Source organism: Cyprinodon tularosa, unplaced genomic scaffold, assembly GCF_016077235.1.
Source record: "Cyprinodon tularosa strain WSP-4 unplaced genomic scaffold, ASM1607723v1 ctg679, whole genome shotgun sequence".
NCBI classification, from domain to species: Eukaryota; Metazoa; Chordata; class Actinopteri; order Cyprinodontiformes; family Cyprinodontidae; genus Cyprinodon; species Cyprinodon tularosa.
The window spans coordinates 14,763-30,312 of record NW_024039428.1 but is presented as its reverse complement, the minus strand read 5'-3'; the positions used below and the strand labels follow the sequence as shown (position 1 = coordinate 30,312).

The window sequence follows — 15,550 nt, the reverse complement described above, 5'->3', positions numbered from 1 at the left end:
GCTTAACGATTCCCCTAACGATTCCAGGCAGCACCAGAGCCTAGCGCTGGGCATCACGACTTACGTCATGTTTGTTACGCAAGTTACTCACACGGCATTCAGTAAGCAAGTACGATATGACTAGGCGTAAGTCTAGAAAAGCAAAACAAAAGCGCTCAAAAGTTTGGCTTGATTTTAAGGAAAAGAAAGATGGTAACAAGATGCTTTGCTATCATTGCAAAGTGGCAATTACATCCGTGGGATGGGTTACATCCAACATGCAGAAACACCTGCGCACACAAGATGGCATACATTTTAATGAATACTGTGTTTTTGATGCTTCTGGACAGAAGCTAAAGTTACTACCAGCATGAAAGGAAACTAGTGGTAAGTAGCTAGTTTTATATCACTGGCTGTGCTTTATGTGGTTCCTAGCAAATCATATGCCATTTCTGAAAATGAACAAATTTCCTACCTCTCTTTGGGGTTATTAAACATGGTACGAAGTTGCTCTGCAGTTCAGGGAGCGAGAGAAAGGTGATGCTTGTTTATTTAAATCAGGGGGAGATTAGTTTAATTCCCGAAATTGTACATTAATGCTTTCTCATTAAACGGATGCCTTCTCCATTAGATTTAGATGACTGTGAGGAGACGGGTAGCCTGGCTGGCTCAGAGGCTGGCAGCTCCCGCTTACTGCCTTCTGTTTTTGCTGAGGCAGGCAGAAATAGAATGTCCCAGGCGAAGGTAGACGAATGTCATCGTGCACTTACTAAGTTAACTGTTTCACAGAATCGTTAAGGAATCTAATCATTTCACAGAATCGATAAGGGAATCTGAATCGTGAAAATCTTATCAATTCCCAACCCTAAAGATTAGGAAGCTGATGTTCTCCTGGATCATCTGACCAAATTTGAGCAATTTTGCAAAGATGACCAGGCAAAAAAGAAACAATAAAAATTCTGCCTCTGAATGTGTAAAGCTGGTGGAAACCTAATTATTTGCAGCAATAAGTGCAATTAAACTGGGCTCTACAAAGCACTGACTCAGGGGGACTGAATAGAAATGCACACATCACTTTCTAGATTTTATTCCTAAAAGATATTAAAAACTATGAATATTGTGTTCTTTGGTCACACCATTATGTTCCGATTTGTCTTCAAAACATTGTGAATGTAATGAGACAAAAAACTTTTCCAAAGCTGTTTAGTAACCATACAATGTCCAGGCTTTTCAGGATAAAAGTTTCTATGGAAACTGTGTGGTTTGTACACCTCCTAATACACACTGGAGACTAATTATCAGTAGTATTACCATGCAATGAACAAGATCTGATTTCTGCTTGTAGGTCAAGTCAATCAACTGCTAGCAACTCCAATAAGTATGAGAGCAGAGAAAAAATCAACATTGGAGCCCAGCACACCCTCCTCATTGACTCTGGATCTGAAACGGAGAGCAACATCTACGAGAGCTACACAGCGGTGAGAAAGTGGAGAGGAGTGCGTGAGGGACAGAAAAGGGCAACAGATAATAGGGAGAAACACCAGGAAAGGGATAAAGAGAGAAAGGTGCTTAGGTAGCTGGTGAAGGGATTTGGCAGCAGAGAAAATGCAGAGTTCAGGCATAACAAGGAAAAGGGATAAATATACTGATGAAATGTTTGGTTGTGCACGGGGAGAGAACATCAATTAATGGCTCTCAATTAGCATGCAAAATACAAACTGATCTTAGAGAAATTATGATTTTGTACTTTAAAAGGGCCAAAAGGATTTAAGCCTTAAAGGAGATAATTTATTAAGGTTAAAAGAAACAGATAAAGCTATGCTGTCAGAGGGTAATCACACATACCCATGGAGGCAAACTCATCTCAGTTTGACTTGAAACATGTTTGCTTCCAGCAACTTCTGGTTTTGGCTTGTAATGGAATTGTATTTTATGCGTGCATGCACTGGGATATTATACTAACAAACTATCTGTCAATATGTCCCCCTGCAACATTTCATTGAGTGAACATTACCTCAATAACTTTATATTATCCTTAACATCTATTGGCACCTCTGGGGAGAGTTATAAAAAATCCTAATAATGAACTATGTGTGTGTTTTGTTTTGTTTTGTCCAACATAAAACTGAAAATGTGGAAAGTGTTGCCTTTGGTTTACTCTCATATACTCCAAAGTTAAAGAAAAAAATGTTTTTTGTAAAAATGTTTTTTGTAAAATTACTCAAAATTCATATGGAACTATTGCTTCTGAAGCATTTTCTAGGGTTTATCTTAGTGTAGATGACATAAAAGCCGTTACTATTTGCCACTTTTCAAAGGGAAAGACAGGCCGATCTGTGAAGCAGATGTGTGTCAGTTGCAAATTAAATCCCATTTGTCTGTGGCCAAATGGGCATAGGTCGTTATTTGGTTTTGAGGATAATACATGGAACATATTTATTTAGATAGTCTAATTCACTCAGTGAATGAAATCAACATATCAATACTGCATTTTACTCAGGTTATCTTATTTTACATTTAGAATGTTTTTGGCGGGGGGGGGGGGGTGTGTGTGTGTGTGGAAATAATATATATATATATATATTTAAAAGTTGAACACTAAAACCGTTAAATATTAAAAGCAGTTTTTTGATCATTTAATGGGGAAAATTCTTATTTTTGTATTCTGGGTTCTCCTTGTTCTGCTAAACAATAAAGTACATGAACATGTACCCCCCCCAACCCCCCCCCCCCCCCCCCCCCCAACCCACACACACACACACACAACGCACAACCATGAACTTTGTATTTAAATGCTTTGTGAAGGAGGTTGCATAACCTGGTTGCTTATCCAATCTCTCCTCTGATTCGCAAGTTTCAGGAAGACTCCCGTTATTATTATCCTGCTGGTGATTACAAACCTTCCATGAGTCCACGCCCTGGAGAAAGAAGTGGCCTCGGTGAGATACAAATTTTATTTAAAGAACGCCCTGGTTAACACCTTATATTTAAAAAAGATCAGCCAGTGAGGCCTCACTGATACCAACAAAGGTTGTTTTGTTCTGAAAATTGTAACTAATCAATATTTATGTTGTGATCCATATTCATATTGTGAATTTGTATGTTTTTTTTAAGGAGTCATTGCTGAGAACTTTGAAAGCCATTTGTATGAAGAAGTGGGAGATACAAGAGTGTACCAGGACATTACTCCCTACCCTCCCTTTTTCTCTGAGCGCAGACAAACCCAGCAAATGGAGGACTTGAAGTCATCAACATTCCCTGAGGTCTCTGAAAAATCAGTTTAAAACAATTAAATCAATACATTAAATTAAATAATGTAGCAATTGGAAGGAGCTTTGTAAAAAAGGCATTATTGTCCTCACATTTCTTGCGTTATGCCTTCTTTTCCACAATTAAACAACTTTATTTTACAGACTATAGAGTGCACCTCACTACAAGCTGCCCCCACTAAATGTTTTGAAAAAACTGGAAACATACATATTTAAGCTGCACCGGGCTATAAGCTGCTGATATCTACTGAACTGTCCCCCAACAAACCTGTAGGGTGAGCTCTAGGTATAGCCCCTGGAGAAGGGACGAAGAAGAATGCTGGCTCCTGTTACCTTGTTAGCTCGCAGCAGTAAGCGCTTCCACTGAAAGATGGGGCTTCGTCTGCTCTTTATTTTAGCTCTGCAGGAGTTTAACCCAGTCTCTTCAGCACTGCTACCATGATCTTGTGCAAAATAAAACTTAGGCCCAGTCCCATTTCTCTCACTTGCACTCTTTTTGGACCCTCGGTTTTGCGCATTCACGAGTTTAGTGTGTCCCAATAGTTTTTAGAGCTAGAGAGAAGTGCCCTCCAACCCTTTAAATTATCCCTACAGACCAAGTGAGGTGGGGAGCTGACTTCGCAATGGAGTGGCTTCACAGAACTCATTCAGTGAAGTTAACCGCGCATTTTTTTTAAATATCTCGGGATATCTTAGTTGGACCTAAATACAACAGAATTCTTTACTTTTAAGTTAAAACATGAATATTGCAAAATTGCTATTTCTCGTAATACACAAATCTACCGAGAGTTTTTTTATTTTTTTGTAAAGTAGGATGATTATGACCGAGGTGGGGTCGGTCGGAGGTTGGATGTTCGGGTTCTGCGGGGTCAGCGGGATCTAGCTCACGGTCAATCCAATTGAGGGACTCCGATTTCGACCAGCATCTCTCAGCACTTTCCGGAGTGGCTGAGAGATGCTGGTCGAAATCGGAGTCCTGATTGGAGTGATATGAAATGGATTTCTTCAAATAGCTCGCCAAACTTGACCTGTCAAGTAGAAATTCTCAACCGAGGCATCAGTGAGAAGCCTGACCTGTGCTTTCAGTGTATGCCATCACATGAAAGATTCTCACAAAACACTCTGGTCTTGGTTCTCTCTTCTGAGTCCTTCCTCTTCTTCTCATACACTTTTTCTCTTATGACCCTCAAAGGAAAGCAGGGAAAAAGGTGAGTTTCAATGACTGTCTGAAACCATAGTTCACCACAAATATATGCCTGAAAGCGTGCATGCGCAGAAAAATATAGCTAACTGGAGACAAGCATGTAAGACGGCCTTATGTGAACATATCACCAGAAGGATGGACAATTAGGAGGACCACTTACTTTGATGATCCATCCAGAAAAGGAAAATCCTAAAATATACTCGTAATCTAGTCTAATATTTAGATTAGTTTGTTAGATAATTTGAAGTATTTTTAGTACTAATGTACTATATGCAAGTGACTCTAATCTGGATGTAATCTTCTCTTCACAGAAACCCGGCCAGTTTATGGATCATCAACATCCAGAGAGGGATTATGATCTGCCCTTCGAATTGAGAGGAGAATTAGTCTAGAGTGGGACAATGACATCAATTCAACCACTTCTTCAACCCCATGCATTTAGGAAAATTTTGTAAAGGATTATTCACTTGTCTTAATTATTTTGTATCTTCTCAGGCTTGATTCAATTAACATATAAAATGAGTTGATTAAGAGAAAAATACAAGATATTTGATTGATTTATGTTATCATTACTGCCATTTTTTTTTGCCTTACTTTTTCTCCCTAAAGGAATAATTGATCTAATGTACAGGGTTTCATTTTACTCTGGCCCTGAACAAAAGGAAGGGAGGCTGTTACAATGATTTGCAAAACAAACAACAACAACAAAAAAACCAATGAAAGCTTCTGTCGCCTCGATGCAGTCAGGAATGTCAAAACGATAGAATTCCCTTTCCCTCAATACAGATACCAATAGCATACTATAAGCTTATTTTTCACTTTTATTCCCCTTTTCAAGGCCCCTTTCACCTTGTGAGTCTTTCTTTGAACCGAGTCATGGTCTCTACCCAGAGCCCCCCCACCCCTCTCCTGCTTGCCTGCAGGTAGACATAAATCAGCCGGTTAGAGACAGAAATGAACTGACATGTTTGCGGTTGGCACTGGAGCAGAAGCAACAAAGGCTCATGGTGCCACCCAAGCAGACATCATCCTTTTGACCCATCTGACATTAACATTTTCCAGTGTGTATCCAGATGAGAACCTGATGACAGCGCCTTCCCTTCCTCTCTCCCCCCCATTGACTACAAAGACTTTCAGATATGACAGCTGGTCTTATGGAGTCACTATAATGGGATCATATTGAGCAGTATTTAACACAATTATGCTTTAAGAAGAGATAAGCCATATCTGTGACCAAACCTTATATAAGTGTTTTTTTTATTTTACTTGGGTACTGGTATAGTGGAGAAAACAACCCGGGAATTTCAGATTGAGACGAAAAAAGGTTAAGCTAAGCCTTAACTGTGGCCGCTAGTTTTCAATTTAATGCAAAGGCAATATTTGTTAGGTAATCAAATATAAATACAAATATTAAATGGAAGTCCTAATAATCCTTTTATGAAAGATATCATAGAAACAAATGAAATTTCTACAATTCATCATGCCAACATAAAAAAAGTAAAAAGAAAGTTACTTAAATACTGAGTAAAAAAAAATCATAATATCTGAATTACTTATAAAAATTATGTACATGAGTTAAAAAGCTGGACTGTAGAAAAAGCAAACCTGTTGAATTATTTGGATTAAAGCATACTCATGTGTTGATTGGCCCCACCTAAATCCAGACAGTATCCATAACAGCCTGGCTATACTATAACCAGGAAAAAAGAGAGAATACAGTAATTTGGAAACATTGATTCTCTAAAATAAGCTAGAAGGGACTTATACCAAAAGCCTGGCATTTATAATTTGGCTTCCACAAAGTTTTGACCTAGTATACTCATATTTGTCTTCTTTTTAATCTTTACAAATTCCCTGTTAAAATAAATAACTTATTAGTGCAGCTAGGACTCCCTAAACGGTGGAGCATCAGTCCTTTTAACAAGCTGGCTCAGGCCTCAGCATGAATGATGTTCCTTTTATAAGACCTCAGGTGTACCATACTCACTACCGTTCTCATTTCTAACAGCAGATGTCACTTCAGAGAATAACTACCTACCCACAATCTGCAAGTAGTAGCAAGGTGGGACATTTAGAGGGAACTTTCTGATGTAGAACGATCGTTTTAAATTATGAAACATTTTGCACAAAATATTACTTTAGTAATTATGTCAACACATTTGCATGTAAAGTCACAAAATAAAGTAGCAAAATTCAACTGAACAACTCCTACAGAACATACACCTCCATTCGGGCCCCTCGGTTTTCAGCCTTATTTTGGAAGTCCATAGAGCTCCAAAGATAAATATAGTAATTCATTTCTTTTAAGCAGCCCTAATGTCTGCTTGATAGTTAAACCCAATGTACTATATATATTTCACCACCTGTAACATCTCTTGACTGACTGTTGATCTTCAGTAGTAGTGTGCAGTTTTGACTCTAATGACTCTCATTTAAAGGGTGGGAACAGACAGAATGCAGAAAAAAGCAAGCAGGTAAAAAGAAAACAAACAAGGCAGGCTGTTTTTTGCAGGAGCCAGAGGAGTGGTGGAGGGGGATTGTGAGGGAATAATAAATGGCCTCCTTGGGATAACAAAGACACAGAAATGCACTGATATCCTGATGAGAAATTAAAGGATTATAAAGCAATTTTTTAGTTTGTTTTTCCCTTTTCTTCTAAGCCATGTGAGATCCAAATTTGGACTCACACATATGGATTAGTATATTTAGACCTGAAGCGGTGTTGGTCATGACCACACTGCCACTGTCATGGTTACCAGCCTGCGCTGGACCTCCCTCAGCAAATATTTCTGGTGCAGAGCTGAAACAAAGCCGAGATGGATTGAGGAGGGCTGAACAAATTATGATGATTTGTTCAATGTCCTTTCTAATTTCTGCCAAAACTTACATATGTTTAATTATCAGCATGTTTTTTTTAACAGAAAATGAAGATGTTTTTTATAAGTGTATAAATGTTTCAAATTGTTCTGTGGCCCCTTAAGGTTGTTTACTTTGTATATTATTGGCTATAACTGAGGACTATAGTTATACTAGGAACCAACTGAGCTGTAAATCATTTGGGGGGGCTGCCTTTGTTTGTAACACATTTATAATTAGCTGTCTATATTTACAGCTTTTATTTTTTTTAAGCATTCTTTAAAGTCTTGCTGTAAATCAGCACACAATCATGTCTATTTTTTTCTGAGTGTGTCTGCATGTCTCCAGATGTATACAATATTTTAGGTAAAATATTTACAAACTGTTATTATTATTAAAATATTATTAATTATTGGTGAGGTAAACCTCTTGTTTTATAGTCTGGCTTGGTATTCTCTATCATCAGCCGCAAAGTTGCGTTTGTCTCATTACTGAACAACTGTTTAAGTTCCTTTCTAACTGAGTTCTGTTTTCATACCAAAGCCTTCATAATGCTTCATTTCAGCTCAGGCATGAACACTAATCTGCTAGACTGATGCCTTGACAGCTCAATACTGCATGTCACATTCTATTTTTTCTCACTCGCCTGATGAACATTTTCATACGTTGCTTTCAGGGGAATCTCGAGGGAGCTCAGAGAAGCAGTGAGAAACATTAAGAGAAAACCAAACAATATTCAATTACTTTAAAGAATATTTTCCTGTGTGATTCTGTCTGATTTAATACTCTCCTTAAAGTAATAATCTATGTAACTTAAGCAGCTTGTGCAACCTGTTAATGATGCTATAAAATATGCTAAATATTTGTAAATCTGGTCCTTGTTTTTATTTTTTTCAACTGGATCCATGCAAGGATCAAATAAAGACCAATCAGGCATTTTATTGGCTATACTACACCACTTTCAGTTTGAATTTTGAAAATTGATAAATTCACTAGTAGATTTTGAATGAAAATGCTTTGTTAGTGTTTCATAAACTGAAAGGTCAGCTGTTGCTCAGACATTCTTATATATAGATTTATAAGATTTTAGCAAGGCCATGTTTTTTTCTTTGAAAGAAAAGGTTTTTATGCTTCATCCCAACTCTAGACATATGTAGTGTATAGTACTATTTTTTGAATAAAATAATAAAAATCAGTCAGTGTAAAAAAAATAGTCCTGCCACTAAACTTTAAACCTAAAAAGAATGAATGCTGGATTTGAGTCAAAAGGTTATGTGACAGAGTATTGGATTTTTTGTGTATTTCAGCCTTTTAGATATGTAAATAAAAAAATAAAAACTATTATTTGTCAGTTTAACTTAACACTTCTATGTAAGTATCTCATACTGGAAGTGGCAAAATATGGAAATAATTTCGTTGTTTTTTTTAACTATAAAACTCTTAATTTATACATACATTTGTAGCTTTCAGCTTGCAAGATAAGGGCATTTTGCATCACCAGTTAGTAAACTGAAAATGAATCAATAAAATTTTGCATTTTTTCATTCAGCATAAGCAAACTGTTTGGGTTTAGCATTTAACAGACCTACACATCCGTTCAGCAAATTATTGTTCATGCAATCTTTATGATGTCCAGAGTTAATGATCTTCCTGGCTGTGACCACTAAAAGAATGGACTAAGAAAGAAGCCACCGGCCAAAAAGATTTCATAGCAGAGTAGCATCATTAGGCTAAGATTTAGTGGTTTATACTCATCTGGTGTCATATTTATAAGGATTGAGTAAGCACAAAACAGGACCTGACACTCGCATACGCCAACTATCCCAAAAAGAAGGCTGAAAATGAAAATATACAATCATTTTAAATTTAAATCCTACAACTGTAAATCCGACTTTAAAACGTGCTTTATAATTATACATTTCTTATTTTATTTTGAAATACAAAAAATGGAAAATGCATGAAATCCTATTTCTAAATGGATACTTTAAAAAATAAATAAATAAATACCTGTCCTTATCATATAACATTCAAAAAAGGATATTCCTCCTCTAGTTCCAGGGTATTTCAGTTTTGGGGATTATGTATTTCTGCTGGCTTCCTTCTGCAAAGACCTAAAACATGTACTGGGGTGGTTCACTGAGCGCAAAGCAGCCAGGATAAGGATCAGCTCCCACAAGTTAAGGGTAATGCTTCTTGTACATAGGAAATTACACATAGACAATACTTAAACATTTGCTGGACCAAAGACAGTTACTGAAAAATGCAACCATTTACCTAAATTTGTGAAAGACACATTTTCTCTATTAATATCTGATAAGACAGTTGCAGTTGCTTAGTGTATAGTCTCATTGTTTTCATCTAACTTTCATGTTACAGAATATACTGTAGGGAAATAGGGCAGCAAGCCTATAGTCATCTTTCAAAGGAGTGCCAAGGTATGGTAATACATGCAAAGTGTGGCTTGGCAATCCTTACTGACCTACTGTAGGGAGGATCTCTCTGATACCGTCCCTTTTGGGTAGAAGCATAGAGTATGTAATACAGTATGATCTAAATTTTCGCTTTAGGTTTTTCTTCAATTACCAGAAGAGAGTATTGTGGGTATTTTTAACATTACATGCTTTATTCCTCTAAAAGGAGATGAATACACACTGAACCTTTTAGCCTTTAATCTTTCAAATCAATGTGGGTGTGTGTGTGTGTGTGTTGACCATCAACAATGTAACATTACTGTAAAAACACAAAGATAATTTTTGTTCAAACAAAAATTTCCTTGTTTTACTTAAAGGGCTCATAAAATGATTATATAGGATATTTGGGGCTATTCCTTCAGCTCTCTCAATAGGGTGTGTAACATTGGTTGGGCTGAAAATGGCATCTTTGCTGTTCTATATGCCCTAATGCGAGCTTGGTTAAAAGCCCTAGAATGAAACAACAGGTTTTCTTCCTTTTATGGTATTTTAATGAATATTTAGATGACCTGTGCGCTGATTGGTTGGTTTACAACAAGCGAAGCTGCTGAGTAAAGACGCATCATAGCAACAAGCACTCACTTACTGAAACATCGAAATTGTTGATATGATAGGGTGACCAGACATCCTCTTTCTCCCGGACGTCCTACTTTTCATACCTAAAAAAATGTGTGGGGGGGGGGGTTTCAAAATCATCCGCGATTTCGGTCGAGTACAGTGCAACACGTAGTCGAAACACACAGTGCACTCAAACCGAGCCGTAAGCTCTGGGGCTGGTCCGGGAATTCTGGCGGACAGGGCCAGGGAGTCAGCGGGGGACGGAGCGACCAAACCCGGCTGGCTCATTTTCAATAGAGAAACTGCCTGCTTTGTAATTCTTGTAGAAGTTAACCCAACTGTAGGCTAAACAGCTAACTGGTGTCTTACATCTAGCTCTATTTATCTTGAGCCAGTAAACTAGTGAACTGGTCTATATGTCAATTTCGGGGCGTGATAAAAGTACAGCCCAGAACCAAATAAGGCAACATTCCAGAGTTGATGTCAACTCGGGGATTTGTTTGGATTCCTTTTATGGTGGAAGCTTAGAATTGTGAGATTTGAAGAGAAACGAGGTGTCAATGTGGTTTGAACGTCTCTATACGTCCATTTCAGCCACTGAACTATCGTTATTCATCTATGACAATGTAAACTCGGTTTTGCATTCTATGACCCTTTAAGCAGACTGACACCTCGTAGGTGAGCATTGATCCATAAGCCTGTAGCCTATTTACCCCGAATGTACTATGGGTCTGAAGTTTTCATGCTGTCTTTGCGAATGTGAAGTCAAGTGCATCCATCTTAAAGGAATAGTACACCCAAAACATGATTAACCTTCATTTTCTACTCACCCCCATGCTGAACAACACTCTGGAGTACTTTTTTGATATCTCAAATGCATCTGGAGATCTGGGAGGCTTCTTGCTGTCTGCTGACATTCAAATAATGGAGGTCTATGGCGCCCGAGGCAGAAAGGTCCATAAAAGTCCACAAAAAACGTGTCAATATTGCTCCATACTGCTCATCCAATGTATTCCAAGTGTCCTGAGTTGCTAGCGTCCATAATTTACTCGAAACGAAGTCATTTAGAATGTTTTTAGAGCATAAACAGTAGTGTATAGGATTTCCTAAAAGCGCTCGCCTGCGAGTTCACGAGTCTACAGAAACCGCGGCAGACCAAACCAGATGAAAGTGCGCATGCAGCGTCTGCTCTGCCGATAATGCAAGCGTAGAAGAAGAAATGTGCTGTTTACCTGTGCAAAGAAAGAAACAACGAAAGAAAAATGTCTGAGGACTTCAGTGTTGAGGAAGAGCATGAGTTCTTTGCCGAGCTGAATGCGCACTTTCATCTGGTTTGGTCTGCCGCGGTTTCCGTAGGCTCGTGAGCTCGCAGGCGCGCGCTTTTAGGAAATTCTATACACTACTGTTTATGCTCTAAAAACATTCTAAATGACTTCGTTTCGAGTAAATTATGGACGCTACCCACTCAGGACACTTGGAATACATTGGACGAGCAGTATGGGGGAATATTGACACGTTTTTTGTGGACTTTTATGGACCTTTCTGCTTCGGGCGCTATGGACCTCAATTATATGAATGTCAGCAGACAGCAAGAAGCCTCCCAGATCTCCAGATGCATTTGAGATATCAAAAAAGTACTCCAGAGTGTTGTTCAGCATGGGGGTGAGTAGAAAATGAAGGCTAATCATGTTTTGGGTGTACTATTCCTTTAAAGCAGATCTCCCTCTTGTGGACAACAGCTGTATTATCTTGCCTGAAGGAAGACAACATTTCCCATGAGGGCCAGCGCATAGCACAGTAAAATCCTGATGGCCTGCAATTGGATTAAACTATATTTTTGTTTCCAGTGGCTGTGTGATAAAGGAATAGCGATGAGTTAATCTAAATGTTGGGAAACAATATCATATGATGATGCTGAAAATAAGAAATGTTTTACTTTGGTTGTGTACTGTATTCCTGAAAGATGATTCTTCTGAATAAATTATCACTTTTCCCGCTCGAGTCATGAGGAAAACCTCCTCGCTGTCTGGCCACTCTCAGATTTAGCCTCTCAATTATTCAATGAGAAATAGGCTCTGAATCTACATGGCTTCTAATTTTAAACAGTATATGAAGACCATATATGTAAGACTGAATAAATGAATATAATTAACTTAAGTTGCTTGCCTACTTAAATTTGCCAAATTTGTCTGATCCCCCGCTGGCAAGCTGCATGCCGTTTGTCCCCCCATCGCTGCATGTACACCATCACCCTGGGTTACCATTGATTAGGTTACCAATGTGACAGAAATCAGGAATGTAAACAATGGAAAGCAACATATAATGGAGTCAGGGCGTAGTTTGTGCACTTTATTTTTTGCCTCTTTTCTCCAACCAAATCTGCCTTACCAGTGCTATGCCATGTTTATCGAATGCAAGCAGAGTTGTGTTTGCTTATTTTAGCAGAAGCTACTGGCGTAATGTTGCGACGTACATTTGTTGTGCTCAATTGTATCACTTAAATTTGTAGGTCTCCCTGTGTTCAATGTTCCCACTGTATGCCAATCGTAGCCAAGCCATTGGAAGGTGATTTTAGCCTGGGTCAATCGCCCAGTTGTTTAAAGGGTTGACATGGGTCAGTGAGCCTTTCCCACTTATAATGTTTAATGTTTGATGTTTTTTTGTTTTTTTTTTGGCCTGTGCGAAAGCAGTATTAGATAGAAAAAAAAAAAGAAAAAAACACTCTTTACTTACCTTGCATCAGCCATTTGTTTATTTCATATGGATTAATACCAAGACAGCTATCTTTACTTTGTATCTTTTTAAGAATAGATGGTCTAACCGTCTCTGTAACATGCTCCAGCACATCACACAACCATAGCTCATGAATAAAAAAATATATCTTGGTTGTGCCATTGGTAATGTTGTTCTTATGAAGCACCATCTACCAGTACCCTCTCTATCCTAAGCTTTACCAAAGTCACTCAATATTGGCTCGGTCTTTGGGGAACTATCTGATAGAGGTATATTTGTAACAGTGTTTCTATGTAACAATGAGCCATTGTTACTTGTATATTGGCTAAAGTAGCAGTTAAACACACCATCTGGTTTTGTAGATTGGTTTATTTTTGTTGTTTTGGGTGAAGTGGATTTGTTTGGGGTGTGCTTTTTTGGTAGGCCACATCTTGTTTTCATTTTGTAAAAAGGTCAATTTATTTCACTTTACAATATTTTGTTTTTGTTAAAGTCTTCCTAAAAGGGAAACGCATGGATTAAAGAGTTAAAATATCAAAAGTCATTGTGAAATACTCACCTCTGCTGTTTCACTCTCCAAGCAGGTGTGCACAGGACTGCACCATCAGAGAATTGAAGGGGGAGGTTGATCTCATGTATGGTGTTTTCTATATTAAGTTTGAATATTTGTTTTGGTTGAACTGAAATATTTGTTTTTTTGTATTTAGTGGTAAAAGTATTTCTTAATTAGCTGTTCATTTGAAACAAATTTTCTTTTTTTTTTTCTTGTTGTTGTGCAGCTGCACATTCTTTTAAAAATGGTTTCTTCCAATTCAGTTCCACCTCTATATAAGAAACATGTCTGCCAATGTTCTTGTTATTGGTGTTGTTTGCACCAGAAAAAATTAAAGACTTGTTAGCTGAAAACTCTTTGGAGCATGTACTTCTTTCAACTGGTTTGGATCCCACCTCCAAGACTGCTTGGCCTCCTGACAAGCATGTGACAGTTTAAAACCATCCTCTTCATGTTTAGAGAGCATACCGCATCCGATTTTAAATCAGTATTAGTATTGGCTGTAAAGTTATTGTTACATCCAGACAAAATGACATTACAGCTCTACTGCTGTGGGGAATAAAGGCAGCAGAGCCATAATGTTGTCTCCATAAGGAGTTGAAACTAGTCTAGAGCTCCCACAAAACTCTAATTAATATGATTGCTTTCCATGTCTGTGTTGCTGTCACTGCAGGCCAGGGTCACTGCTGCTGTGACTCAAAGCAAAGACCAAGACACAATTTTAAAATATCATATGTGGGTTAAAGTAGGCTCTGCAATGGGTGAGGTCAGTTTAAAATACAGTCTTGTGAAATCGTAAGGTTTCTTTTGTTTTTGTTCTTTTAATGCTATTAAATATTTCACACCATCAAACACATTGATAATAACACAGGTTGGTGAATGCAGGATAAAATGAAGTTTTTGAATGATGATTTAATAAGTCAATAGTGACTAACCACTTTATTTTTTGAAAGCTACAGTACTTTAACTCTACTAGAGCCATTTTCAAGTTTGACTATTATCAGAATTGAACAGTACTTGCTTAAATGGACTTAGACTACAGAAGGTAGGCTGAAAGATCTAAAAAAGTGGCAGTTTCCCATATGTAAACAAATTTAACAGCTTGAGAGAAAATTTGTTTGTTCTGAAGAGTTAAAAAAAAAAATCTAGGGTTCACAAGACTTCAACAGTGGAAGCCATTATTCAGAAATGAAGAAACATAGAACAGTGGTGAGTCTTCCCAGGAAACGAACAGCCTACAAAAATTAGTCCAAATGTGCATCAATTCAGATGTTACAATAGAGCATAGAAAAAGCTAAATACACCTGGGGCTCACTAGCTGTAAGGTCAGTGTTCATCTTTTAACAACAACAACGAGGACATCCATGGGAGGGTACAAAGATGAAAACCACTGCTGACAAAAAAAAACATTAATAATAATAATAATAATAATTGAGTATTTGTAAAAAAAACAAAAAAACAAAAAAAAAAAAACATGTTGATAATCCCCATGCCATGCTTTGCGGAGACAAATGTGAAAACATTTCTTTTTTGGGACTGTTTACAAAATATATTTTCTATATAGTCACACCTGATTGTCTTACGGTGATGTCTGAGGCTGCAGTCCCATTACTGGTTCGCAAACTTAAACTCATATGCAAGACAATGATCCAAAGCACAAATCCAAGCTCATTTTTGAATGGACCAAAAGAGAAAAAATAATCAGTTGGCTTTGTCAAAGTGCATGCTTTTTTTTATCGAAATTAAGTTGCAGCTGCATGACCTTAAAAAGACAAGTGGGCAAAAGGTCCTCCACAGCAATATAAAAAGACTCATTACTCTGTACTGTAAATGTTTTGGTGGCAGCTTTGGCAGCCAAGGAGAACAGAACCAGGTCTACTTTCATTTTGATTTATATATTTGAAAATCTTATTAGAAAACAGCCCTT

General features: G+C 37.7%; 1 protein-coding gene across 1 annotated transcript in view; it reads left to right on the top strand.

The window, feature by feature from the left end:
- The window catches only part of nphs1 (NPHS1 adhesion molecule, nephrin), an 80,253-nt gene extending 74,245 nt beyond the window's left edge, over nt 1-6,008 (top strand). Inside the window, exons 27-30 of the mRNA XM_038267583.1 lie at nt 1,325-1,457; nt 2,834-2,918; nt 3,094-3,242; nt 4,764-6,008. Coding sequence (XP_038123511.1) covers nt 1,325-1,457; nt 2,834-2,918; nt 3,094-3,242; nt 4,764-4,844 — 448 coding nt within the window. The 3' untranslated portion in view covers nt 4,845-6,008. The remainder of the gene's footprint in view (nt 1-1,324; nt 1,458-2,833; nt 2,919-3,093; nt 3,243-4,763) is intronic.
- The last annotated feature ends 9,542 nt before the right edge of the window (nt 6,009-15,550 follow it).